Here is a 25814-nt window from a genome sequence, read left to right as displayed (position 1 = left end):
AGAACGCCCTCCGGTGACAGTTCTGGGTTTTCCAGTCAGTTTGCTGAAAGGCCAGCTGAGACGATGAAGGACAGGCTGGATGACAAGGACGCCACGGAGAACATGTGAGAGGGTGTAACCTGCGGTCGATCGCGTCACGCCGCCGCCGGGCGCAAATCATCAACACACACACACATTGCGCATGCACACACACACACACACACACACACACACACACACTCTCTCTGTCTCTCTCTCCAGCTCCAACCATCACTTTCCATTCTGCTGCAGGATTCACAGCTTCACCATGAAGGAGGTGGAGAGAGAGGGGAGGGGGGTTGTAGGGGGGGCAGGATGGACAGAGACACTATGAGGAGGCGAGAGAGTCAGCCACTCAGCGGGACTACCCATTAATTTGAAGGGAGGGAGGGAGGGGAGAGAGAGGGGGGGTTTACAGAGAGAGAGAGAGAGAAGAGACAGCAGCAGAGACTGAACTGTGAAGAGGCGACTGAGCATCTTTTCATCAGCAGCAGCAGCAGCAGCAGCAGCCAGGTGGCTGGGCTGCAGGAGAGAAAAACCAGGAGAGAGAGAGAGAGGACGAGCGAGCGACGCAGCACACACACATCACACACAATTCACCGTTCAGCCAGCCTCTCTCAGCGGCTGCTGGGAGTTTCCATGTGGAGCTGAAGGCAGCGTCCGTCCGTCCGTCCGTCCGTCCGTCCGTCACCTGCTGCCGAACGGCGAGACGAGCCGGAGAAAAGAGGACGTCTGACTGGAAACATGTCCTGAAAACCTGGACAAGGAAGACTTTTAACAACCAAACTCTTCAAAGAGGAGCTCGGCTGGAACCCGGCGATGTGGATCAGATGAGAGTCGAGCCGGAGTCCAGGAGGGAGGGGGGAGGAGGAGGGAGGAGGTGAGAGGGCGAGCGAGGGCTGCCACCGCCCTGTGGCACCTCCGACCGCCGCCGCCTCCTCCTCCTCCTCCTTCCTGTGAGCATGCAGGTCCTTCAGATCGTCAAGGAGCTGGTGTCTCCGTCCAGACGCCGGGCAGCTGGCAGGTTTGGAGGTGTGTGTGTGTGTGTGTGTGTGTGTGTGTGTGTGTGTGTGTGTGTGGTGTTTCCGGGTTTGCTCCCGTCCGATGGGCTCAGGTCTCACTACAGGTGGAGCAGCTGCTGTGAGCTGGTGGCTCTGGGCGAACCTTCAGTCCGTCTCTCCTCCAGCGTTGTTGTAGAAATCCGGAGTTTCTCTTCATGAAGCTCCAGAGCTTCGGAGGAATGTGAAAACCGTGTGTGGGTGTGAAGTGATTCAGACGGAACTGTCCTTCGGCCGGACGGCAGAGTTTCAGCAGGTGTCAAAGAGTTTTGAGAGAAGGCTGCAGCCGTCCACCCTGTGTGGACGCTCAGAGGACAGATTCCTGGACAGCTGGGACTCTGCAGCCAATCACGGCCCACTGGGAAGACTGGTTGACATTCCTACCTGGACAGGTGTTCCTGCGCAGCGTGGATCCACAGCACAGTGGGGTGTGTGTGTGGTGTCCTGGCTGCTAATGGACACTCGGTGACCTCTGACCCGTTGTTCTGTCACTTGACTGGTTCTGTGGTCCCTGATGGTGTTTTTCTGATTCAGTTTTGTTTCCAGGAAGCTGCCGCTCGCTCACTTCCTGCTTCTCTTCCCACGGCGGCTGTTTAGACGTTTAAATAGGAGTTGATGAGCAGGTAAATCGGTGCTGCTTCTTTTTTTCTAGAAGAATGTGAAGTAATTGAGGCTCTAATGATGATTTATTATCTGCTCAGTCACATTTGCTGCTCTGCCTCCACCCGACTCTGCCTGAGACCGACCTGACTGTGAAATTGGGTTTTCAGTCTCAGTTTGTCCTGGAATGACTTTAGTGACGAGTCAGAACAACCAGGAAGACATGTCTGCTGGAGGAGGAGGAAGTTAGGCTGCAGGACACAGACACACACACACACACGGTCCTCACTGCTCTGTGGGACGGTTCCTGGGTTAGAAATCTGGAATAAACATGAGATCTTAACATGAGATCAGTCGAGTGAGTTCCCGTTGCCGTCTGACGCTGTGCAGGAGCAAATGGAGCAGCAGGTGGAGTTCCATGGCTCAGCTCCCGTCAGGGAATCAAACCCTGCCTCAGCTGACACTCAGGGAGAGACGAGACCCTCAGGTCTTCACAGGACTCACAGCTGGTCCTCCTGAAGGGCTCTGAAGCGACCCGGGTCCAGTCCGAGGGCTCTGAACTGGCTGTTAACTCCTGTTGTTGTCACGGTGTAGTGAAGTCGCGGTGTCGGAGTGGTGAGAAGTGCCGTCGGTTCTCTTGTGGCCTCCTGAGACGTCATCGGTGGAGGTTTGATACCGATAACATCACTTCTCTCTTTGACTTGTTCCTCTTAATCGGCGCTCGTTATCACTTCCTGTTTCCTCTCCCAGTGGAACCGCGGTGAACGTGGCGGCTCGCAACCGACCCGTGGAGGTTTTTTCTGCCGATTCCGAAGGAACGGGAACGTTTGTCACCCTCCCCTGATGCCGCTGTTCCACCTTTGCCTCGTTGGAACACTCGCACCGTGCAGACGGAACCCAGCTGAGAACAGCCAGAGAGCTTGTTGAAGGAGGAAGTGAGGCTGTGATTGCTTCTCCTCTGGGTGTTCTCTTCCTGGATGCGTTTGGTTCTCCATCAATCAGAGATCAGGGAGATGCTCTCAGGAGGATGTCAGTAGAACATCAGAAAAATTCCTTTTTCTTGAGATCAAACTGATTGTTGGCTGATTGTGGATCGATCCTGCTGAGGTTCATCTCCTCGTGAACACGCTCTACAGTTTAATGAGAGAAGAAGAGAACCTCCACACTGTTCTGTAAGACGATGGACGTTCTGCAGACTCACTGCAGGTTGATGTTTAGACCCTGGAGGTCAAATATCGGTTTTACTCTCAGACTGATTCCATCTTTTGAAACGGCCTTTAGATGAAAGTGCCGCCCCCCTCCCCCCGACCCCCGAGCTCCAGAGGTGATAACAGCTCAAATATTTCCTGTCCAGATGTTTGTCAGAGATTCAGCCTGAACACAAAAACCTCCCGGCTTTTAATGTCTGTCGTTGATCAACCTGAACCCTGAATCCTGAACCCAGAAGACACCGGAGCAGAGTCCAGGGGGGGGGGAAACTGTTGGTTTTTCTCTGTAAAAGCAGCCGAGAAATGACTGTGTTGTATTTGGCACTATATAGATAAAGCTGAATTGAATTGAAAACACACTTCTACCACTTCACTGAGGTTTTTCTTTATAGCAACAGTGCGAAAACACTGGAAGCCGCGGTTCATGTCAGGTTTTCTGAAACTGACATTTAACTTGTTGATGAGATGAAACTTCTCTGAAGCTCGTCTGAAGTGAATGAAGGAAGCTGTTGTTTAGGAGAATCTGAGTGATGTGAGTGATGTGGGAGGGAATGGCTGGAGTCACAACTCCATCTCCATCGAGATCTCTCTCTCTCTCTCCCTCTCTGCCCCCCTCTCTCTCTCTCTCTCTCTCTCTCTCTCTCTCTCTCTCTCTGACAATCCTCTCCTCTGTGTCATCAGTCTGATCTCACTTCTCTCTCGCATTTCCTCTCAGTCGGTGTCGGTCCGAGCATTGTGCAGACGGGCGATCGAGCTTCAGTCATGATGGGATGAGGTAGTAGGCCTTCTCACTCTCTCTTGCTCTCGCTCTCTCTCTCTCTCGGACCTGAGCTGATAAAGTGACCGATGCGGACTAAAGCTCACCTGGACGATCCACCGGACGGGTTGAAAAGAGGTAAAAGAGCGAGCGGAGAGCGTTGTGTTGACTGGCGCGGTGGAGCAGTGGGTTTCCGACTGGGGGTTGAAATCCCCCGGGTTGAGATCTGTTTCAGACTGAAGCGGCTCTTTTTAATGGACGTTCCTCCTGCTGGCAGTACGGTTTTAATCAAACGGTACAGAGCTGCAGTGGGAAGCTCTGACGAGCCACAACAAAGAGGTTTGGGTTCGATTCCCCAGGCTGTTTGCGGTGTGCAGTTTGCATGTTCTCCCTGTGTGTCAGGTCTGGTGGGTGGAGCCAGTGAAGGAGCTGGCTGGATGGATGGAGTCGCCTCAAACAGGGATGTGTTTAAACGTTCTCCCTGCGTACCGCTAGCTTCCTGCCTTGTTCTCTTGCAGCTCTTTCAAACGTTTTAGCCTTTTTTAGCTAGTTTATTTTTAGCTCATTTCATCGCTATGAGCTGTTTTTATCTGCTTTCGCCATTTTCTCATACTCAGCAGCCATTTCAGCCGTCTCAGTGCTTTTAGCTGTTTAAGAATTTTAGCATCGTTTTCAGCTGTTTATACATTTTTGAACTGTCTGGTTTAGACGGACAGTCTGGGCGGCTGTGGCTCAGATGGGAGAGCTGTTGTCTCACGATTGGGATGTTGATAGTTTGATTCCCATCTCCCCCAGTCACATGCCGAAGTGTCCTTGGGTAAGACACTGAACCCTAGAATTGCCCCCAGAGGATGGATTTAGTTGTTTTAGCATGTTGTAGCACTTTTAGCCCATCTTAGCCACATTCAGCTCTTCTACCTTCTGACCTTCTGTTGCCACATTTAGTTGGAGTCATCTCTGGTTTTAATGTTCTACCATTTTAGCTCTCCTTTTCTGATGTTTTTTTTTTTTTTTCAATCTGTTTGAACTGTCTTATAGCCTCTTTAGCTGTTTTTGCATTTGAGCTGGTTTCAGCTGTCATATAAACGGTCCTTTATTTGGGAAGAAAATCTCAGAAATCAACAGACAAATGCAGCCAAAGTCCAAAATAAAAGTTAAGTTTCCAAGTTAATAAGAAGCTATGAACACATTCTAGGGTTTGATTCACACACACACACACACACACACACACACACACACACACACACACACACACACACACACACACACACACACACACACACACTCTCCCTCTGCTCCCACACTGATGCAGTCTGATGAAAACCTCTGATGTTTCATTAATGTTTAACAGAAACACAAAACAATTTTCAGGCTTCAGTGAATCTAAAGTTCCAAACTTCATCCAGCAGGAGAAGAACTTCAGAATAAAACCCAGCGGCCCTGATGGGTGTTTCACCCTTCTTCGTGACTGCAGGCATTCTTTGGCCTCCTCTCAGTCTCCAGGTTTCCACGAGAAGGAAAAAAAAAACTCCCAACAAACACTGTTATTGAGTCGGCTGCCATCTTTATGACAGGGTGGTGTGTGTCTGTGAAAGGCATGTGGCGCTGGGCTGCCAACACACACATTCACACTCACACACACACACACACACTGAGCAGGGCAGGAGGCGGACGGTGTGAAAACCGTGAGCTGCGGGGCAGCAGCAGGCCGAGTGGCTTCCAGAGGAAGCAGAGTCCTTGAGAAAGCAGATGAAGAGAGTTTTCTGTTCTGGAGCGCTGAACAACATACTAGTACTCTACAGAGGTCTGCTTTAAGGTGTGTGTGTGTGTGTGTGTGTGTCAGTCATCCAGTGGTTTGCAGCCTCTCATTGTTTGAATGACTGAGGGAGTGTGTGTACTTCGTGGAAATGCTGATTAGGGGGTTTCGTGTATCACCACACACACACACACACACACACACACACACACACACACACACACACACACACACAGAACAGTATGAGCCTCTTCATTCTGTCAGCCTGAGGTCAGACTGACACAGTGGTCATGGTGAAGAGTTCCTGCTGGGTGTGGTGTGTGTGTGTGTGTGTGTGTGAGGCTGTAAACAAACAGGATTCATTTGTGAGCGGTGCAGTGCGACAGTGGTTCGCCCTGCTGCCTGACATGGACCCCTGAAGTGGAGCTGCGGCTCATCTTTCGCTGTGTTTTGGGGTTTTAAAGGCTCAGCGGATGTGAGGCTGAAGCTGGAACTGTTGGACCTCAGCCTTCTGCTCCGGGGGGGGGGCGCACAGTGTGACACACAGAAGAGCAGAGTGACCACTCACTTTGTCCGGACACGTTTCCTGTTTCCTGTTCCATCATGAATTTGACTCTGGGGTTCTCTGGGTTTTCGGCGGTGCATTTGAAGGCATCATGAACACAGAACACACTCCAAGCAGAATAGGAAGCTTAGAAAGTTTCAGATGTTAAAAACAGGTCAAGAATACTTTAAGTTGCCTTGCTGGGTATTTTTTTTTAACGTGCTACATGCTAGCTTGACGATTAACGTTTTGGAACAGGTTTGGACCTCACTCCCCTCTCTGTCTGTCTGTCTGTCCTCTGCAGCGTCTGACACCGAGCAGGATGCAGCAGGGAGACTGGACCAGGAGCGAGCCGACATCGTGGCCAAATATGACAAGGTACGGTGGAACAGGAGAACCCGGGAGAATGGCATTCTGGGAGCGCCACGGTGACATAGAGACGTCAAGTCTACCAAAAGCAGGACGCTCGGGGACATTAATGTCAACGTTCCCTCATAAATACGTTTTTAATGGTACATCAGGGAATACGACGACATTACTGAGATGAAGTGATCTTAAAAAGCCTGTGTGTGTGTGTGTGTGTGTGTGTGTGTGTGTGTGTGTGGGGGGGGGGGGGGGGGGGGGGGCGGGCATATTTTAAAGGCTCCGTCAATACAGTAGGACTTGTGCATCTCCTCTGGTGGGTTCAGGGAACCAAATCCCTCGTGTTTCAGTCACTGAGTTACTTGTCCCTGCTGCAGCTGATAAAACGTCATTGAGCTTTTCAGCGAAAAGTAGAATAAAAGTTACTTTCAGACATTTGAGTGATCAATATCATCTGATAAAGAATCAACATCTGATGAATGATCAATATCTGATGGATGTCTGCCGCAACTTGTGGTGTATATTATGATACATCGTGTGTGTGGATGAATGTTTTCAATTTAGTCCAGCAGGCTGATTCATTAGGAGTGAAGAGACCATGGAGAGCAGTGTGTTTGTGTGTGTGTGTGTGTGTGTGTGTGTGTGTGTGTGTGTGTGGTCTCTATGGGAGGAGTTTAATGGCGCCGATTATCACGCCGCCCACCTGCTGGTTCTGTTCATTTGTGTTCTGCGCAGAATGTTCTGGAGCCATTTGTTCTCCACCTGAAGCTGAATCCGAGCCGCACGGCAGCAATTTGGAGAAAGATTTTATCCTGTTTCTCTCTGAGATAATTTTGATGACAACAAATGATTAAAAAGTAAAATAGAAAATCCATAAAAATATGATAAAAATGTTTATTATTGTTGACTCAAACTAAGTTAATGAAGAATAAATGAGGTTTAGATCAGAGGAACTCATCTTTACACCGTATGAGATCTGGATTTACTTTAGTTTGTTTTCTTTTGAGGGGGGGTCAGAGATCAGAGGCGGGGGGTCACTGTGGCTTCAGCTGCAAATAAAAAAAGAGCATTAAAACCTAGTAGAGTAAGAAATGAGTTGTGGAAGCTGGTGGTGGAAAGAGGCGTGTCCACCAGGTGAATTATTGATCAGAGCAGCTCTAAACCCTTTTTGATCTTCTTCAGACGAGGTGAGGGGGCGCCTGGGGGTGGGGGGGGGGGGGGGGGGTGGGGGGGTGGGGGGGGCCCTTCAAAACTCATTCACACTCAGAAAAATGCTCCTGCTGTCAAGATGAGGAACCTGCCATTTACTGCACAATCACCTCTACCTTTATTATAAAACTGCAGAAAATCCAGAGTACACACACACACACACACACACACACACACACACACACACACACACACACACACACACACACACACACACACACGTATAGTCGATCACGGAGGCGTGACGGAGCGAGCGATCAAACACTCCTTCATTTCACCCTCAAATTGATTTTCAGCACAGTGATGAAAAAAGGTGTCTCTCTCTCTCTCTCTCTCTCTCTCTCTCACACACACACACACACACACACACACACACACACACACACACACACACACACACTGCCTTTGAGGTGCTGCTGTTTGTCTCTGGTGAATTTGTGCTGAAGGAGCAACTGTGGACCCTCGAGGTGTGGACTGACTGGATGTGGACTTGCTTTGGACTCGCTTTTCCCTCGTTTTGGACTCGCTGTTCACTCGCTATGGACTCGTTTTGGACTTGTTGAGGACTTGCTGTGGTTACCTGCTCGGTGTGCGAACGCTGTGAGAGCACACACACTGTGTGTTCGTTTCTCTCTCACTTCCTCCGGGGAAAAACGAACTGCAGCCGCTTCCTCACAGCCCCGCTCAGCTGGTGAAGCAGGTGGACGTCTGGCTCTTCGTTTCACACCTGTTAGCTTCTGTGCGCACACACACACACACACACACACACACACACACACACTGTACAGCAAGCAGACCCCCCATAGTCCTAAATGATCCACTGTGTTTCGTAGAGCTGATATATTTCACGGAGGATCTCATGAAAGAGATATTTTAGGAAGTTTGTGAAAAATCCTTCATAGTTGCAGATAGTTTTTTTTTTTTTTGCAATCTTGAGGCTAATTGCCTGTTTCCATGATGGCAAAGTGAAAACACAGAACCTTCGTTGTGTTTTGTGGTGGTGGTCAGGAATGGTTTGTTGACTTCAAACATGGTGGTGTGACCTTTTTCCTCTTTCTACTGTGTTCCAGGGAAAAGACGCCACCGTGGAAACCTGGGAGGACACCAACTTCCACCTGTACAAAGCCGTGGACCGCTTCGGCTTCGTCCAGTAAGACCTCGAGACCTCGTACATCAGCACCAACCGACGTGAGACGTGACCACCAGGAGGGAGAGAGACTGGAAACTAGAGCGGCGTCCGAGAGTATGGAAACTAGAGCGGCGTCCGAGAGTCTGGAAACTAGAGCGGCGTCCGAGAGTCTGGAAACTAGAGCGGCATCCGAGAGACTGGAAACTAGAGCGGCATCTGAGAGTCTGGAAACTAGAGCGGCATCCGAAAGACTGGAAACTACAGCGGCGTACGAGAGTCTGGAAACTAGAGCGGCGTCTGAGAGTCTGGAAACTAGAGCGGCGTCTGAGAGTCTGGAAACTAGAGCGGCATCTGAGAGTCTGGAAACTAGAGCGGCATCCGAGAGACTGGAAACTAGAGCGGCGTCTGAGAGTCTGGAAACTAGAGCGGCATCTGAGAGTCTGGAAACTAGAGCGGCATCCGAGAGACTGGAAACTAGAGCGGCGTACGAGAGACTGGAAACTAGAGCGGCATCCGAGAGACTGGAAACTAGAGCGGCTTACGAGAGTCTGGAAACTAGAGCGGCTTACGAGAGTCTGGAAACTAGAGCGGCGTACGAGAGTCTGGAAACTAGAGCGGCGTCCAAGGGGCTGGAAACTAGAGCAGAAACCGAGAGTCTGGAAACTACAGCAACGTGCGAGAGTCTGGAAACTACAGCGACGTGCGAGAGTCTGGAAACTACAGCAACGTGCAAGAGTCTGGAAACTAGAGCGGCTTACGAGAGACTGGAAACTAGAGCGGCTTACGAGAGACTGGAAACTAGAGCGGCGTCCAAGGGGCTGGAAACTAGAGCAGAAACCGAGAGTCTGGAAACTACAGCAACGTGCGAGAGTCTGGAAACTACAGCAACGTGCGAGAGTCTGGAAACTACAGCAACGTGCAAGAGTCTGGAAACTAGAGCGGCTTACGAGAGACTGGAAACTAGAGCGGCTTACGAGAGACTGGAAACTAGAGCGGCGTCCAAGGGGCTGGAAACTAGAGCAGAAACCGAGAGTCTGGAAACTACAGCAACGTGCGAGAGTCTGGAAACTACAGCGACGTGCGAGAGTCTGGAAACTACAGCGACGTGCAAGAGTCTGGAAACTAGAGCGGCTTACGAGAGACTGGAAACTAGAGCGGCTTACGAGAGACTGGAAACTAGAGCAGCAACCGAGAGTCTGGAAACTAGAGCGGCGTACGAGGGCCTGGAAACTACAGCGACATCTGAGGGGCTGGAAACTAGAAACTAGAGCGGTGTCCGAGGGGCTCAAAACTAGAGCGGCGTCCGAGGGGCTGTAAACTAGAGCGGCGTCCGAGGGGCTGGGAAGTAGTGTGGCGTCCAAGAGGCTAGGTTGGGGGCCGCCTCTCTAAAAGGAACCCTTTTCAAGTCCCCTCCTGCAGATAACTGCAGAGTTCAGTCTGTCACCTCCTGTTTGTGTCGATCATCCGTCACGTTCACTGTCTTTACTGTTTTATCCTCTTTTCTCTCCCCACGTTCACTCTCTCTCTTCTGTGTTTTCTCCCCTCAGTGAAAACGAACTTCCATCCTACGACTTGGTGGAGGAGAGGGTGAGTGATCAAACCACTGACATGCCAGCAGGAAGTCAGATGAAAGTCACTTCCTGTTTCTTCCACCTGCTGCTGAACATCAGTCACATGACTCCAATCAGCTGGAGTCACTTTTCTACATTTGAAAACCTTTGAAAATGGATGGGATTTTATTCACATTTTGATATGGACTTTACTGCCCCCTGCTGGACTGTTCTGCTCCCTGCTGGACTGTACTGCCCCCTGTACTAGATTGTACCGGCCCCCCTGCTGGACTCCTCTGCTCCTCTAGATAAAACCAGTAGCAGAATTTTACTCCCGATAAACAGAAGATAAATCTAAAAAAAAATAAAATATTTAACAATGAAATCAGTTCCAGTGAATTTAGATTAAATCAGAACCAGAGAAAGGTTTTGAAAACATTTGTGGAACTTTAATGCAGAAGTCTGGAAGTACATCTGAAAATATGAGACAGCTCGTAGAGTGGGAAAACATTTTACATTTGGTTTTCACTGGTTCAGGTTCGAGAAAATGTTCCTGATGAATCGACTCTGAAAGTTCTAAAAGGAGAACATTTGTTTTTTTCTTCCAGCTGAAGCACACAGAGGTGGAGAGAACCTCCAAGTGGCTGAAGATGATGAAGAGCTGGGACAAGTACAAGAACAGTGACAAGGTGGAGCACTCTTCCTCCTCCTCCTCCTCCTTTTCATCCTCCTCCTCTTCGTCCTCTTCCTCCTCCTCCTTCTCTTCATCCTCTTCCTCATTCAGGGAGAGGTCAATATTCATGCTAAAGCTCAGTGAGCATCTTTATTTTCCTGCTCATTTCATATCTGATGTTCTGTGTGTGTGTGTGTGGGGTATGTGTGTGTGATCAGCTGATGAGGAGGATCTATAAGGGCATCCCCCTGCAGCTCCGAGGTGAGGTCTGGTGCCTCCTGCTGGACGTTCCCCGCATCAAAGAGGAGAAGAAAGATTTCTATGAGGTGAGAAGGAACTCCGCAGCTCTGCAGCGCCGCAGCCTCTCTTCAGCAGGGCCACAGATCTGCCAGCTGTCCGACACACGTCTGTCTGGGGAGTCTTTCAGCTTATTGGTCAATAATGATCAGATGTGGCGCCTGGTTTTCTTTCTGTTGTCAGAAGTTGAAGGCTCGAGCTCGAGGACTTTCTCCCGACGTCCGGCAGATCGACCTGGACGTGAACCGGACCTACCGAGACCACATCATGTTCAGGAACCGCTACGACGTCAAGTGAGTCCAACAGCAAGTCCAACAGTCGCCGTCAGAATACTCAATGCAGTGGTTCTGAGCTGTGTGTGTGTGTGTGTGTGTGTGTGTGTGTGTGTGTGTGTGTGTGTGTGTGTGTGTGTGTGTGTGTGTGTGTGTGTGTGTGTGTGTGTGTGTGTGTGTGTGTGCGTGCGTGTGCGTGTGCGCGTGCACGTGCGTGCGTGTGTGTGTGCAGGCAGCAGGCTCTCTTCCACGTCCTCACAGCGTACTCCATGTACAACACGGTGAGTCCTTCGTGGTTCTTTATCTGCTGAATCAGTGACTCATTGAATCATTGGTGAAAAGAACAAATGAAGTTTCAATTAGTTTCAGGAACTTTTGTTAATTTAATAAGTTAGTGAGTTGCATTGACCTACTTATAGTCAATTAGTTATGGCTAACTAGTTCCTTTCTTTGTGTTTGATTGACCAAAACATTTCTGTGTGTGTGTGTGTGTGTGTGTGTGTGTGTGTGTGTGTGTGTGTGTGTGTGTGTGTGTGTGTGTGTGTGTGTGTGTGTGTGTGTGTGTGTGTGTGTGTGTGTGTGTGTGTCTGTGTGTGTCTGTGTGTGTGTGTGTGTGTGTGCGCAGGAGGTGGGATACTGTCAGGGAATGAGTCAGATTACCGCTCTGCTGCTGATCTACATGAATGAAGAAGACGCCTTCTGGGCTCTGGTGCGGCTGCTGTCTGGGCAGAAACACGCCATGCACGGTAACAAGGGGGGGCGTGGCCTGTAGCTAGGGAAGAAGATGCTCTATGCTAGAGGAGGAAGATGCTCTAATCTGCAACTGTGCTCCTGTAGCTGAATTCTAATTACAATTCAAGGAAATATTATCTATTCCTCTTTAAAAACTAATAGTTTACTCTGAACATGTTTGTTTTTTTGTTTTTTTTTTCTCCTGGTTTGTTCAGATGAAGATGAAGAAGACAAAGATTTTTCAGTTATTGGACTATTTTTCCAGATTGATATATTTTTTTTATGAGAAAGAATTAAAGTCAACCTGTGCATGTAGATTGTAGAAGGTGTTTTGAGTCTCGTGAATCACTAAAGAACTGTTCTGCTCCTTCCAGGGTTCTTCGTTCCCGGTTTCCCAAAGCTGATCCGGTTCCAGGAGCACCACGACCGCATCCTGATGAAGACCATGCCCAAACTGAAACGCCACCTGGTGAGACTCTGAAACATCCCCCTCTAATCAGGAGAGAAAGTTTAATCTGGGATTAGCCAGAGCTGGACCTGAAGCCGGACCTGAACCTGGAGCTGGTCCTGAACCTTGAAGCTGAAGCTGGAACTGAAGTTGGACCTGAACTTGAAGCTGGACCTCAACCTGAACCTAAAGCTGGAACTGAAGCTGGACCTGAACCTGAACCTGAAGCTGAAGCTGAAGCTAGACCTGAACCTGGATTGGAAGCTAAAGATGAAGCCAGATCTGAACCTGGAGCTTAACCTGGACTTGAAGCTGAACCTTGAGCTGCACTTGAAGCTGGAGCAGAAGCTGAATCTGGAGCTGCACCTGAAGCTGGAGCTGAAACTGAACCAGAACCAGAACCAGAACCAGAACCTGAACCTGGAGCTGAAGCTGAAGCTGAACCTGAACCTGACCCTGGAGCTGAAGCTGAAGCTGAACCAGAACCTGGAGCTGGAGCTGGACCTGAAGCTGAAGCTGGAACTGAAGCTGAACCTGAAGCTGGAGCTGAAGCTGAACCTGAACCTGAACCTGACTCTGGAGCTGAAGCTGAAGCTGAACCAGAACCTGGAGCTGGAGCTGGAGCTGGACCTGAAGCTGAAGCTGGAAATGAAGCTGAACCTGAACCTGAACCTGGAGCTGAAACTGAACCTGGAGCTGGAGCTGGAGCTGAACCTGGAACTGAAGCTGAAGCTGAACTTGGAACTGAACCTGAACCTGGAGCTGAAGCTGAACCTGGAGCTGGAGCTGGAGCTGAAGCTGAAGCTGAACCTGGAACTGAACCTGAACCTGAACCTGAACCTGAACCTGGAGCTGAAGCTGAAGCGACCTGCAGACGTTGTTTCGTCACCAGTCGGTGAGCTGAAGCTGACTCGTCTCTGGTTTTCTCCTCTGCAGGACAACCAGGAAGTGTTCACCAGTCTCTACACCATGAAGTGGTTCTTCCAGTGCTTCCTGGACCGAGTGAGTGCTCCACCACGCTGCCCTCGGAGCGTCGGTTCTCCGCCACTGTTCTGGTTCTGAGTCTCTCCTGGTCTTGTCTTCAGACCCCCTTCACCCTCACCCTCAGGATCTGGGACATCTACATCCTGGAGGGGGAGCGAGTGCTGCCCGCCATGTCCTACACCATCCTCAAACTGCACAAGAGTAAGAGCGTCTGCAGGACGTAGTGTCCGCCGCCGCCGGGAAGGGTGGGGTTAATGAGTGTGTGTGGGGCGTTCCAGAACACCTGATGAAGCTGTCCATGGAGGAGCTGGTGGAGTTCCTGCAGGTGTCCCTGTCCAAAAACTTCTACCTGGAGGACGACGTGGTGATCGAGCATCTTCAGGCATCCATGAACGAGCTGAGGAGGATGAAGCTGGAGCTGCCGGCGCCAGGTACCAAACAGCACCAATAATACCAACACATCCAACACATCCAACACATCCAACACCTCCACTTCCAGACAGACAGACACTTCACCCCAAACCGACCACGGGACTGAATTCACTCCGCTGTTTAACCTCTTCCTGCTTCCTGTTCCTGACTTTACTTTTTTTCCTAGTTTCCAATGTTCAGAATGGTTCCTGAACGCCTCCTCAAATTCACAAACATCACAGAAAAACAACTCTGATGTCCCACAATTAAAGCTGTCCCTGAATGCGTCTGAGAGCTTCAGCTTTAGGAGTTGCTCTCGTGGATTTCACGCACAGGCAGATCCATGTGGAGCTCGGTGCTGCTCATGGAAGTATAAGACGCCAAATACCTGCTAGAGAATTGGGTTGATCATTCTAGAAGCCATTATTTGTGGCTCAGCGTGCAAAGCATCTGACATTTGGGATTTTCGGTCACATTCAAGGTGTTTGACGTAGAGTGGCGTTGCGTCGCCACTACAGAGTTGCGTTGCTCTAATCTCTGTCCTTCTCTCCTCCTCTCCTCTCAAACAATGTAAGCAAACAACAACAAAAGTGTGGCTGTGAGTGGCGGCCATTTTTCCTCCTACAACAGTAACCGGTGGGCTATGGTGACTGGTCGTCCTCCATGTCTCTGTCCATCCGTCCCGTCAGTCGGTCGTCAGTCAGTGGGTCCGTCCTGTCTGTCTCCTGTCTGTCCAACAGCACCCCCCCTCCCCACATGACCCCCCTTAAAGAAACCCCGGTGCTTCATCGCTTCAGTCCTGTGAAGGCTGGCTCTCTTCTCCTTCTTCTTCTTCTCTTTCACTTCTCCTCTTTTCATTTGTTCTGCTCTGGAGCTTTGGACCTGGTGTGTCAGTTCGCCCTCTGCTGGCTGAACGGCCGAAGTGCTCCAGGTTTCTGTGACTGCACAAGTTCAGTTTTCCTGGAAATGTTTTTCTTCTGGTTTATGTTTTTTTTTTTTTTAATGAATGTTGTTTCATGTAGTCGGCATGTTTCAGTTTGGCCAAAGTGAAAACACATTTTGCAACGAAAATAACCGTCTATGAATATGACTGCAGTACGTGGAAATTTAAGCAGTTGGATGATGAGAAACAGACTCGGTGGATCCTGATGGCATCGATCCATTGAGGATTGATTCAATTTTTTTGACTTTATTGGTTTTATTTCATGTAAACTTGATCACAGGTCTTGCAGGTTTTACATTAATTGGCTGTTAAACATTCACGTGTCTGCTCTGACCTCTGATTGGTCGGATGTTGACTGTGGGAGTGGTTTGAGGAGGGAATTTTTTTTCTTCCCAGTATTCCTTGCTTCTCTGGCAGCAGCAGGATCGAGTTACTGTTCATGTCTCCTCCTGCTGAGTGTAGTGCTTTCTGATTGGTCCTTGCCTGTGATTGGCCGTGGGCTGCAGACTCCGCCCCTTTAAAGTGACCGTCATAGCTGAGCGTTGGTTAGCATCCTCACCTCATAGAGGAGGTTATGGGTTCGACTCTGGACCACCAAGTCGCTGACTACCTTCAAGACAATAAAAAGGGCAAAGATGAGCTCAAAGAGTAGAAGACGGCTCCATGGATTCGATGTGAAGCTGCACTTCCTGTTCCACTTCCTGTTCTGTTTCCTGTTCCTGCAACTGCTGGACTCTTAGGATCACCTCCTCCTCTATCTCCTCCTGCTCCTCCTGCACCTAAACCCAGTTCCATCAACAGATGAATTTATTGTTCAATAATCTTCAGATGACATGATCATTTATTTGCCTCAGCGTCTAGTCGTTAAAGCGTTTTATTTTGAAAACACGGGAAATGTAGTGTGAAGTCACCAACAGCGTTCTTCAATGTTTGTGCATGTTGACAAACAGTCCAGGGAGCTGAGGTCTTTGGATTTCCCCATCATCAATACTGTTTTATTTGCGAAAGAATGATTATCTGATGTTTATCAGTAGGTTTTATTGATCATGCATGAATCTGTCACTTGATCTTATATTGTGAAAGTAGCTGGAATCCAACATTTGTTGACAGATTTTATTTTTGGATTTGCATCATTTCAGAGACGACTGAACTCAAAAAGGAGCTCCTTGTTTGGGAAATGAATACCGACCCCAGTGCCCGGGTTTCCTCTCATGTTTTTTTAAATGGCTTTCTTTAATTTCCGCTTTTTTTACGATGTTTTTTTTTTCTTTTTAATTTCCGATGTTAATTTTTTTATTTTTTCTGTTTAAGTTTTTTTTATTTCCATTTTTTTCTGATGTTTTTTTTAAATTACTGATGTTCTTTATTCCCGATGTTTTTTCTTCTGGTGCCTGTCCCGGTGTGTCTCTGTCCTCTGCTGTCTGTGGATCTGTGTGCTCCTGACTGTACTTGGACTCGTCTCTGGCGGTGTCGTTGTTGCATGACTTCATGTCCCCGCCGTGGCTCCTCATCCGATGTGAATCAGCGTCGCCGTGTGTTCACCCATCAACGTTCCCCCGAGTTTCCCGGCCGCGGTTCTCAAGCCGTGTCTTCTTTTCTGGTCTTGCAGGTAAAGAAGAAGAGTTTCCCAGAAAGCCTCTGGGGCAGCTCCCACCTGACCGGGCGACGCCGGTGACGAACCACGTGGGGAACGGTGAGAGCCACGCAGAGCCGGCCGAGCCCCCCCGGGACCCCAGTCCTGTGCCGGAGCGCCACAGGGACAGCCGTCCCGTGCGCCGAGACTCCCTGGAGAAACCAGTCCGCCACCATAAGGCGGACATCAGGGACAGTCACTCCAGAGGATCGGGCGAGATCCCCAGCGAGCCGCGGAGGCAGTCCGCCGCCACCACTCCTGAAAGAAGGGCCTCCCCCCCCTTGGCGCTCACCCCAACACTCCACACCTCCACGGCGAGTAAGGCGAAGCCCCAGACCCACGCCACCGCCAACCACAACTCCAACGCGGCTTCAAGCACTCGGAAGGAGATAACGCCTCGTTGGTTCAAACCCTCCGAGACCAAGCTGGAAGCTGTCAAGGCGGCGGCGGCCCGAGAGGTCCAGCTGAGCCGGGGGGCGTCCCCCGCTCCGTCCAGCCCGGACGACGGCGCCCTCCCCCACCGCCGGCCGCGCTCGCAGGGATTCGTCCCCGGCTCCAACCGAGGCTCCAACGCCTCCCAGTACGACAACGTTCCGGGACTGCCAGAGCAGGACTTCGAGATCCTGGAGCTGGACCGACCCCCGTCCAGAATGCGGACCCCGCGCAGCGAGACGCCGTTTGGCGTGTCGGCCCCCCATCAGGGCAGCCCCAGTCGTGGACCCGGCCACACCGGGAGCGCCATTTCCATCGCCTCCGGGCCGCGGCTGACCAGACACCCTGTTCCTCCCCAGCACTTCCACGGCAGTCCTTCCAGGGTCCCGGTCCACTACAATCAAAGCCAGTTCCCCCCCCCGTCCCAGCAGCACTCCCCCGCCAGAGCCACTACTGAGGTCCCCATCCTCCACCCCAGCTACAGCGTCAACCAGGACCGCTTCTACCCCCCGCCGTCCCGGTTCGCCCCCCCCGTCGTCTGTGGCGTACAGGGATCGAGCGTACGCCACGACCCAGCGGCCGCCCGCCGGCCCCTCCCCCGAGAAGGCACTCATGAATAACTCCTTCGCCACCTACCGCAGACAGCCGCCGCCCGGACCCTCTCGAAACCCCCAGCAGGCCAGGCCCCCCCTGGAGCGCCCGCTGCAGCTGGAAAACCAGGGCACCTCCACCCCCATCTACCTGCAACAGTTCACCTCCACCGCCCAGGTCTACGCCCCCGGCGGCGGCGACTACCGCTATGAGGGGCGTCCACGAGGCGACGCGAACCCGCACTACCTGCCGGAGGGCCGGCCCTGGAGGGCGCCGGAGGAGGTGCAGTGGGACCCGAGGGAGGAGCCCCCGCCCCAGTCCCCCGGTGGGATGCCCCGCTCGCCCAGCTTCCTGCGGGCGCAGATGTCCCCCGTCCAGGAGTTCGAGTTCCCCCCGAACCCGGACGCCCTCCTCCGCTACAGGACTCAGTTCCAGGAGCAGCAGCCCGTCGTGCGGCAGCAGCTCCCCCAGCTGTTCGGAGGACCGCACTACAGACACGCACAGGAGGCGTTCGCCCTGCAGGAGTCCATGCTGCTGTGAGGGGGGGAACCGGCGGGGGGTCACAGGAAACTGTCGGGGGGTAAACCAGCGGGGGTCCACCGCCTGGGAACGTCACACCAGCCTGTTTTTACTGACCACTTTAAGAGGAGAAAGTGACTGAAGATTGAATCTTATTTTTGGATGTAAATCATTAACCAGAGGTGACAGTATATAGAAATATCTATCTTTTCGAGTCAGACCTGTACAGTGGATTTTTTTGTTTGTTTGTTGTAGGAGAGAAATAGAGCAGAACCCGATTTATTTTCCATCTTTATTTTTTTATATCTTAACTTGCAGATATTTCCATTGGAGGGTGATTTCCTGGAAGTGTTTGTGAGTTTCAGAGAGGAAGTGGTCCTCGGCAGCGTGCTGGACCTCCACTGCAGGCTCACTTTCACCTGAAGCGTCTCCGCTGCACGGGCGTCGTACTCGCCTCTCTGTGGTTCGTTAGCGGTTCATGATGTTAGCGCTCGCATTAGCATAGCCGCGGGTCTCTTCCACAAAAAGCCATGAGAACCTTTTTAAATTGGTTTTTAGGATTCAGTGTAATGCTTTAGCTACGTTAGCTATTGATTAACAATTAAAAAAAAAAGATCTGCTGCAATATTAGTCTGATTTACATTTTCATTAAAAACCTTAATAAATGAAATAAATTCATAGTTTTGGCAGCATACCTGTTAAGTATTCAGTTATCAGGCTAATCCTCGAAAATCTTGAAAAAAACTAATTTTTCTTTATGATTAATTAAAAATTTTTATTAATTATTTAGAAAAATGTAGTCCCACAAAAGACTTGCCATTATTTTGTATTTTTTTCATTGTAGAAATGAAGCTTGTTCATTTAGATAAACTACATAATTATTATTTTCTATTTTAAAAACCTGTCAGAAAGGGTTTAATCTCTTCATCCGAACTCCGTCCGGTTAATCCCAGAACACGTTTTAAATGATAACCACTGAAGCAGAAACCAATTGAAAGACTCGCCAGGTGGATGGAAAGTGGAGGAACGGTTCCGTGGCGGTTCTGGACTCGCTCCTGTTGAGGGCTACTCATAAACACCTTAACGTCACCGAGGGAAACCTTTTCGCGGCTGCACGTCAAACTGCAGCCGCGCCAGCTGAATGTGACCTGGTTTAACTCCAGATGTATTTTTATTAGAACCATTCTCAACACTGTGGTGTTAACTACTGACGCACGCGCACACACGCACACACACACTCAGAACGTCTACCATTTCAACGTTCCGTCTCGTTCTCCGTCTACTTTCAACTCTCTTCATGACATTCCTTCGTTTAACTCTTCCTGTTAGTTTTGGTTTTTGTTAAACGACTAATTTCAAATCGTTCTGATACTTTGCTTAATAAAAAGGGGTGGGTGACAATGTCTCTGTGCTTTTATGTTGATAAACAGGATGATGAGGGTGTCGGTTGCCGGTTGGATTGCCCGTTCAGCATCGTTCAGACACGGTGGGTCTCAAAGGCATCGCAACGATTCTTCAGTTCTTCTCAAAAGACAAGAAGTTCTCATTTTCTGAACCACAGGAAGGGACTTCAGCACCAGTTTAGATACCAAATTATTATTTTCTGAGCCACACCAGCTTCCTGCTGCAAGTTAAATGAAGCTCAGATTAATCCTGGATTATTTGGTGTTCTTGTAGTTCCACTAGTGGCCACAAGGAGGCTGACAGCTGCAGGCCAGACTGAAGACTCAACAAGCTGGTTACTTATTCATCACTGATTAGTCCTGATTATAGAAGCAAGTGACATAACTGTCTGAGTCGGTAAGAACCTGATGGAGCTTGTGAAACTTTTCAACAAAGATGAGTTCTGAAGGGAAATCTCCACTTCCTGTTCAGTGACGCAGCTCAGAGGTCAACATCTGTCTGTGGTCAGGGTTCACAGACAACCAGGTGTAACCAGCCAGAGGTTCCAATTCCCTGGTCCGAGGCCCCCCTCAGGGACGGGGTTCACAGACCAGCAGGTGGAACCAGAGCGTCCGTCCACGTCCTCAGTGTCCATCTCAGTCTGTCAGTCTCTTCAGACACTTCTAAAAAAAACATACATATATATGTATATGTATATGTATATATATATATATATATATATATATATATGTGTGTGTGTGTGTGTGTGTATGTATATGTGTGTGTGTATATACATATATATATGATTTTTTTCTTTTTACAAAAATCTTAATGACTTAATGACTTCAAAAACAGTAGAAATAAACAGTTATATATTAGATATTCTGTTCACTCTGTTCAAATGAGCATTACAGAGTACAGAGATCAAAACAACCTGATTAAGTGATGACTGGAAAATAAAAATAAAATAAAATAATAAAATAGAATCTTTCTGAAAGAAAAAATCCAAAGATGAAACAATAGAAACTGTATAAAGATACAAACATTAATTGAGTCACTTTATTAAATCAGTTTTTACCACCAGTCAGTCATCCATCGATCATCTAGTTCATCCATCCATCCATTCATCTTTTTATCCATAATTTTCTGAATCTTTTTCTTCTCTGATTTTACTTTGTAATTTTTGGGATATTTTGAACATTCATCTCTATCCTGTTTCTTTTCCTGAACCAATCAGGTATCATTTTAAGCCTGCTTCTTCTTCTGGTCCTGAGACCAGAAATAAATCATTCAAAATAAAATGCAGCTCAGATGGTTTCACAAAACGTATAAAGCGATTTGATTTCAGAAGCGTTAAAAATCGCTTGTGAAATGAAACCAGGTGTGAGCCACGCAGCACCCGTCCTCTCCTCGCGTCCTGGACCGGGACGCCTCTGGCCTCCGAAGCGCGTGCGCGCCGACTCAGCGAGCACGAAGGTATTTCCTGTCGCTGCTCCTTCAGATTAAACTTCACTCGTCATCGCAAAACGCGACGGATTGGGATTAAAATCCAGAAGTGTCGCTTCGGTCCGCAGACTTCGGGTGAGTGTTCGGGTCGGGTTCGGCTCCGGTTCGGCTCGGGTTCGGCTCGGGTTCGGCTCGGGTTCGGCTCGGTTGGGGTATTTCTTCTCCTCTGTGTTTTCCTCAGCATCCTCTCTCAGCCTCCTCTGACCTGACGTTCACTCCAGAAAGCCCCTTGGCTGCACCAGACTCTGTTCAACGCTCCAGCACTTTTTGAAATTCATTCCGTTTCTGACAAAACGTCACGGGTAAAAATAAATGAGTCCAAATCAGTGATCTTAAATCGACAAATGTTTATTTCGGCATGTTTAAACTCGACCCATTGAGCACATTTCTGTCAGATATGAGCTAAATTCCTGCTCACCTCTGTGGTCGCTCAATGGGAAATGGAGCGAAGCGGTCCATGAGGGATATTTAAAATAAATTAAGAAATTCAATTATGTACCCATTTTAGAGCGTCCGGATTAAAGATGAGACAATACTGGTTTGGACACATGACAAAACTAGTGACCCCATCTTTTTTAATTTGTTCACACGTGTCTAAAGTTTCATTTGATTCATTTTTGAACGGGGTCTGGCGCGGTCTTCCGTGGGACGCCTTGCTCGCACTGTGGGACCCTGCAGGAGCCTCAAAGACACCAGATATGCCTATCACGCATTTTCTCGCTGCCCTTGCAGCTTTGCAGGTGCGCAGCTTGAATGTTTTGCTGTGGATGTAGATGCTCAGACCATTTCAGACGATGCACATCATCATATCACGGTCCTGGTGACCGTTTCCACGGTTTTCTCTGCAGCATCCATCAGTCGACATCAGATTAAAGATTTATTCCATCCATACAAAAAAAAAAGCCCTTATTTTAATGAAATGCTAAGCAGATTTATCGTGATTTCATGTCATATTTCCACTGGTTGGAGGCAATTTGATATTATTCCCTGCATGTGAATCTAAAGAAACCCAGAGGGTTTAAGGGCTTGAGGAGGATTTGTTAATAGTGTTTGCGCTCCATATGCCAGCTGGCTGTTGATGAAGCCCATAATAAACCTCCTCCTCACCTCTAAACTGGTTCGAGTTTGGAAATGTGATCTGAAGGGAAAACAGCTCCAAGTCGACTGAAGTCAGGCCATCTGCGAGGAAGACAACCCTTCACAATAAGAGGACAGCTGCACACCAGAAAAATCTATCGGATCAATCTGTTTGCACTGATATCTTTAAAAAAGAAAACACACTTAAAATAAGGCGAGTTGGGGAATATCATCACTTTTTGAAAATCAGCCAAATGGTTTCTCTTAATAAGAGTCCACATTAATACGGCTCATAAATACCACAAAGAGTGGGGGAGTAATGTGATTTTTATTTTTGGGCTCATGGGAGTGCAGATTAAAGATAATACTCTCTTTTTTATCCTAAAAGTGGTTTTTGCGACACTTTATCCTGCTTTATTTCTGATGGCTTCACGCTGTAATGCTCCCTTTCAGCTGCTTCCAGGCTTCCACACACCCCGATCGCAGCCGATTGATTCCAGTCAGGTGTGATTTATCAGCAAGACATCTGGAATACTGGGAACCGGTGGTTTCACACCAACACTTCAGACTGGGGCTCATTAAATCTGAAGGCAGAAAGACATCTTGAAAGGATGGGAATGTAGCTGTTTCTAACTGGAGCAGGCTGAATGAGGCTGTTCTGGGTTCCATTAACAGAACACTGACCCGGGAATCGAACCGTGTTGCCTTGTGCACTGCTCTCCGTCTGTGGGTTCCTGGATTTCTTCTGTCCATCTGAGAAGATGTCTCAGTGTGTCAGTGGCGGTTTCAAACTGGCAACCCACCGATGGGTTGGTGTGAAACTGTTCCGGTCCAGTTTGAATCCGATGCGACTGAAAGGTGTCTGAATTAAAAATCAGCTTTTCGACTCTTTCTTCTCTTTAATTGATTCAGATGATGGTTTTATTTTGAAGGGGAGCACAGGAAGTGCGCTGTGGTCTGGACGGCACCTTGACCGACTCTGTCAGAGGGGCAGAAGTGAGTGGGGCAGTACTGAGTGGGGCAGCTGAGGCTCTTGTGGGGCTAAAAATAATCAACTCCTTTCACTTTAACTCTTCTTTATTTTCCACTTTTCTCTTTTATTCTTTAAAGTTCCAGTGATCCGGGATGAACCGCAGCCTGTGAGGATTCCCTTCTTTAATCTGAGGTAAGACACACTTCATGCGGATCCTCATGTTGACTGTTGGATTCCCTGAAGTCTCATTTCACCGTTTGATTTCAAGAACAGGTTTTAGATGAGAGTCGAAGCTGAATTTTCAAACCTTTTGTCACCTTTAAATTCATTTGTTTCATTTCTGGAGTCTGTTTCTTACAAACGTGAAGCTTTTTGTCATGAACGAGGACAGTTTATTCTGCTCAATATTGTGTCATTGTTGAGGTTTTTACTGGAGCGCCTGAGAGGAGTTTTAAAGTTCAGAAACGTCATATAGAAACCACCTGTTTGTCATTTAAAACCACATATTTCTCTGAATAGTTCCAATTTCTGCGATGAAATGGTGTGTGTGTGTGTGTGTGTTTGTGTGTGTGTGTGTGTGTGTGTATGTGTGTATGTGTGTGTGTGTGTGTGTGTGTGTGTGTGTGTGTGTAAAGTATGACAATAAAAACATTTTTAATAGTGTTCATGAAGCTGAGAAAGCAGGAAACCAGACAGTTTGGAAATTTCCCAGTTCTTAGTTCCCGTTTCCCAGTTCGCTCACGCAAACTAAACCTCAGATAAAACGGTTCTCATGATGTTCCATGCAGAATTAATTTCTAATCTTGTGATTAAATCTGTTTTTTTGTGGAGCTCATGAAGTGTGATCTGCAATAAATTAACTGTAAATCCACAAATCCATAAACTGAGGAAACCAGAAGGATTCCGGATGAGCCGGATGGGTTCACGATTTCAAACCAATATAACCGATCAGACACATTCATCTGATGAAGACCGACTTTGAATACGCACCAGTTGACCTAAACAAAGATGGCCGACTGGATCCAGTGTAGGATGGAACAGAAAGGTGGATGGAACAGGACAGTCCAGGATGGAACAGGACGGTACAGGCCCGTGAGGTTTTATGATCTCTGCTGTTCTGCTGTCCGTTGGGTTCCAGGTCCTTGTTCTGGGGGAATGGCCCTATCGTTCTGTGGAAACAACAAGACCCTCACTCCCTACAGTGTGGAACAGGGCGTCCTCAACAATGGCTGCTTTGTGGACGCTCTCAACCTGGTTCCTCATGTTTTCCTGCTCTTCATCACCTTCCCCATCCTCTTCATCGGTAAGCAGATGGCCTGGAAACCCCTGGGGATCAATTCATGGGTTTAGAAATCAAGCTGAAGGTTCTGACCGTTTTTATCCAGAGAACCTTTAGACCCGCGTTCCCCAAACCTTTTAGCACAGCAGGCGCTGAGTAAAAACACCTTAACGAGGCATGAAGGAAGACTTGACTGAGTGGAGCACAGGAAGTAACAGCTGGTGGAAGGGAGGCATTTTTCAAAATAAAACACAATGCAGAAGACTCACAGAAATTTGAAGGCATTCTTTGAAAATTAAAATTTGAATTTTCTCTCTGTGGCCCGATACCAAACAATCCATGACTTGGTACCGGTCCACAATTTAGTACTGGTCTACAGCTTAGTACTGGTCTATGACTTGGTACCAGTCCATCGCTTGGTACTGGTCCACCACTGAGTACTGATCCATCGCTCGGTCCGGTCTACAACTCTGTAAGGGTCTGCAGCTCAGCATCTGTCCATGGCACAGCACTGTTCCACCTCTGGGCACCATTCTATGGCTCAGTACCAGTCAACAACTTGGTGCTGGTCGATGGCTCGGTACCCGTCCACTGCTTGGTGCTGGTGCAGGGCCCAGTGGTTTAGGACCCCTGCTTCAGAAGATCAGGGGACCCCTGAAGCTGATCTGCAGTGTTAATAAAACAAGCCTCAGTAAACATTCCAGCTGTGGGACGTTTGGAGCAGCGGCTCAGGCGAAGAGCCGCTCCGAGTCGCTGTTTTCTGACAGATGTTCGAAGTGTCTCCTGCTTAAGCCTCTTATAGCTTCACCTTTTTTTACTGTAAACTAATCCGTCCAGGATTACTGTCAATCTGTGATCTTCTCTTGTATTGTCAAACACTGGACCACATTTCGTTCGACAGATTACAGACGCGTAGAAAAAGTGACAAATACTACAATTAAAATAAAAACGAAGAGAATTCGGATGTTTTCAGAGATGAAATGAACAGATTGAAATGTTTTGTCAAAGTTACATCAGTCAGTGGAGGAAGATGCTCTATAATCTGGACATTGGAGGAGGAAGATACTGTAATCTCTTAAAATGTCTCTTTAGCTTTAAAGAACTGCTGGTGGTACACTGTACAGGAAGTGGAAGACGTCCTGTTTGTGTGTGACAGGGCTCTTTCCACAAAATGTCTGAACAAATATGGCGTAGTTAAAGATGACCATTTAAGGTGTTTATTTCACCGCTTCACATACTCCAGTGAAAATATTATTTACCAGTTACAAGGTTTGACAACAGTTCGGTTGAAATTCTGGAAGGGTCCCGTCCCCCAGGTCATATTTCAGAACAGCAGGTCACGTCTTTGTGTGTCCAACTAGTGTAACCGAAATTAACTTTGGCTCACTGAGCATATGTTAATTGAGTGTAACGTTGAGTGTAACCAGGGTTGGTCTGGGTCCGGGTCCGGGACCCGTCCCTGGCAGGCC

General features: G+C 48.7%; 2 protein-coding genes across 2 annotated transcripts in view; both read left to right on the top strand.

Annotated features, from left to right (window-relative positions):
• The first annotated feature begins 619 nt into the window (after positions 1-619).
• On the top strand, positions 620-19560 carry LOC115404495 (USP6 N-terminal-like protein). The gene is given in 15 exon segments (XM_030113845.1): positions 620-1050; positions 6246-6319; positions 8584-8663; positions 10190-10229; positions 10801-10881; positions 11084-11191; positions 11346-11455; positions 11667-11715; positions 12060-12180; positions 12541-12635; positions 13551-13616; positions 13700-13799; positions 13877-14029; positions 16562-17544; positions 17546-19560. Coding segments are annotated over 15 exon segments (2733 nt in total). The 5' UTR covers positions 620-980; the 3' UTR covers positions 18149-19560.
• A 4661-nt stretch (positions 19561-24221) lies between these two features.
• abcc9 (ATP-binding cassette, sub-family C (CFTR/MRP), member 9) overlaps positions 24222-25814 on the top strand; it is a 39149-nt gene continuing 37556 nt past the window's right edge. The window contains exon 1 of the mRNA XM_030113424.1: positions 24222-24369. Coding sequence (XP_029969284.1) covers positions 24222-24369 — 148 coding nt within the window. The remainder of the gene's footprint in view (positions 24370-25814) is intronic.

The sequence above is a fragment of the Salarias fasciatus genome, chromosome 17 (genome assembly GCF_902148845.1).
Source record: "Salarias fasciatus chromosome 17, fSalaFa1.1, whole genome shotgun sequence".
Taxonomy (NCBI): Eukaryota; Metazoa; Chordata; class Actinopteri; order Blenniiformes; family Blenniidae; genus Salarias; species Salarias fasciatus.
This window is presented reverse-complemented; position numbering and strand designations above follow the sequence as displayed.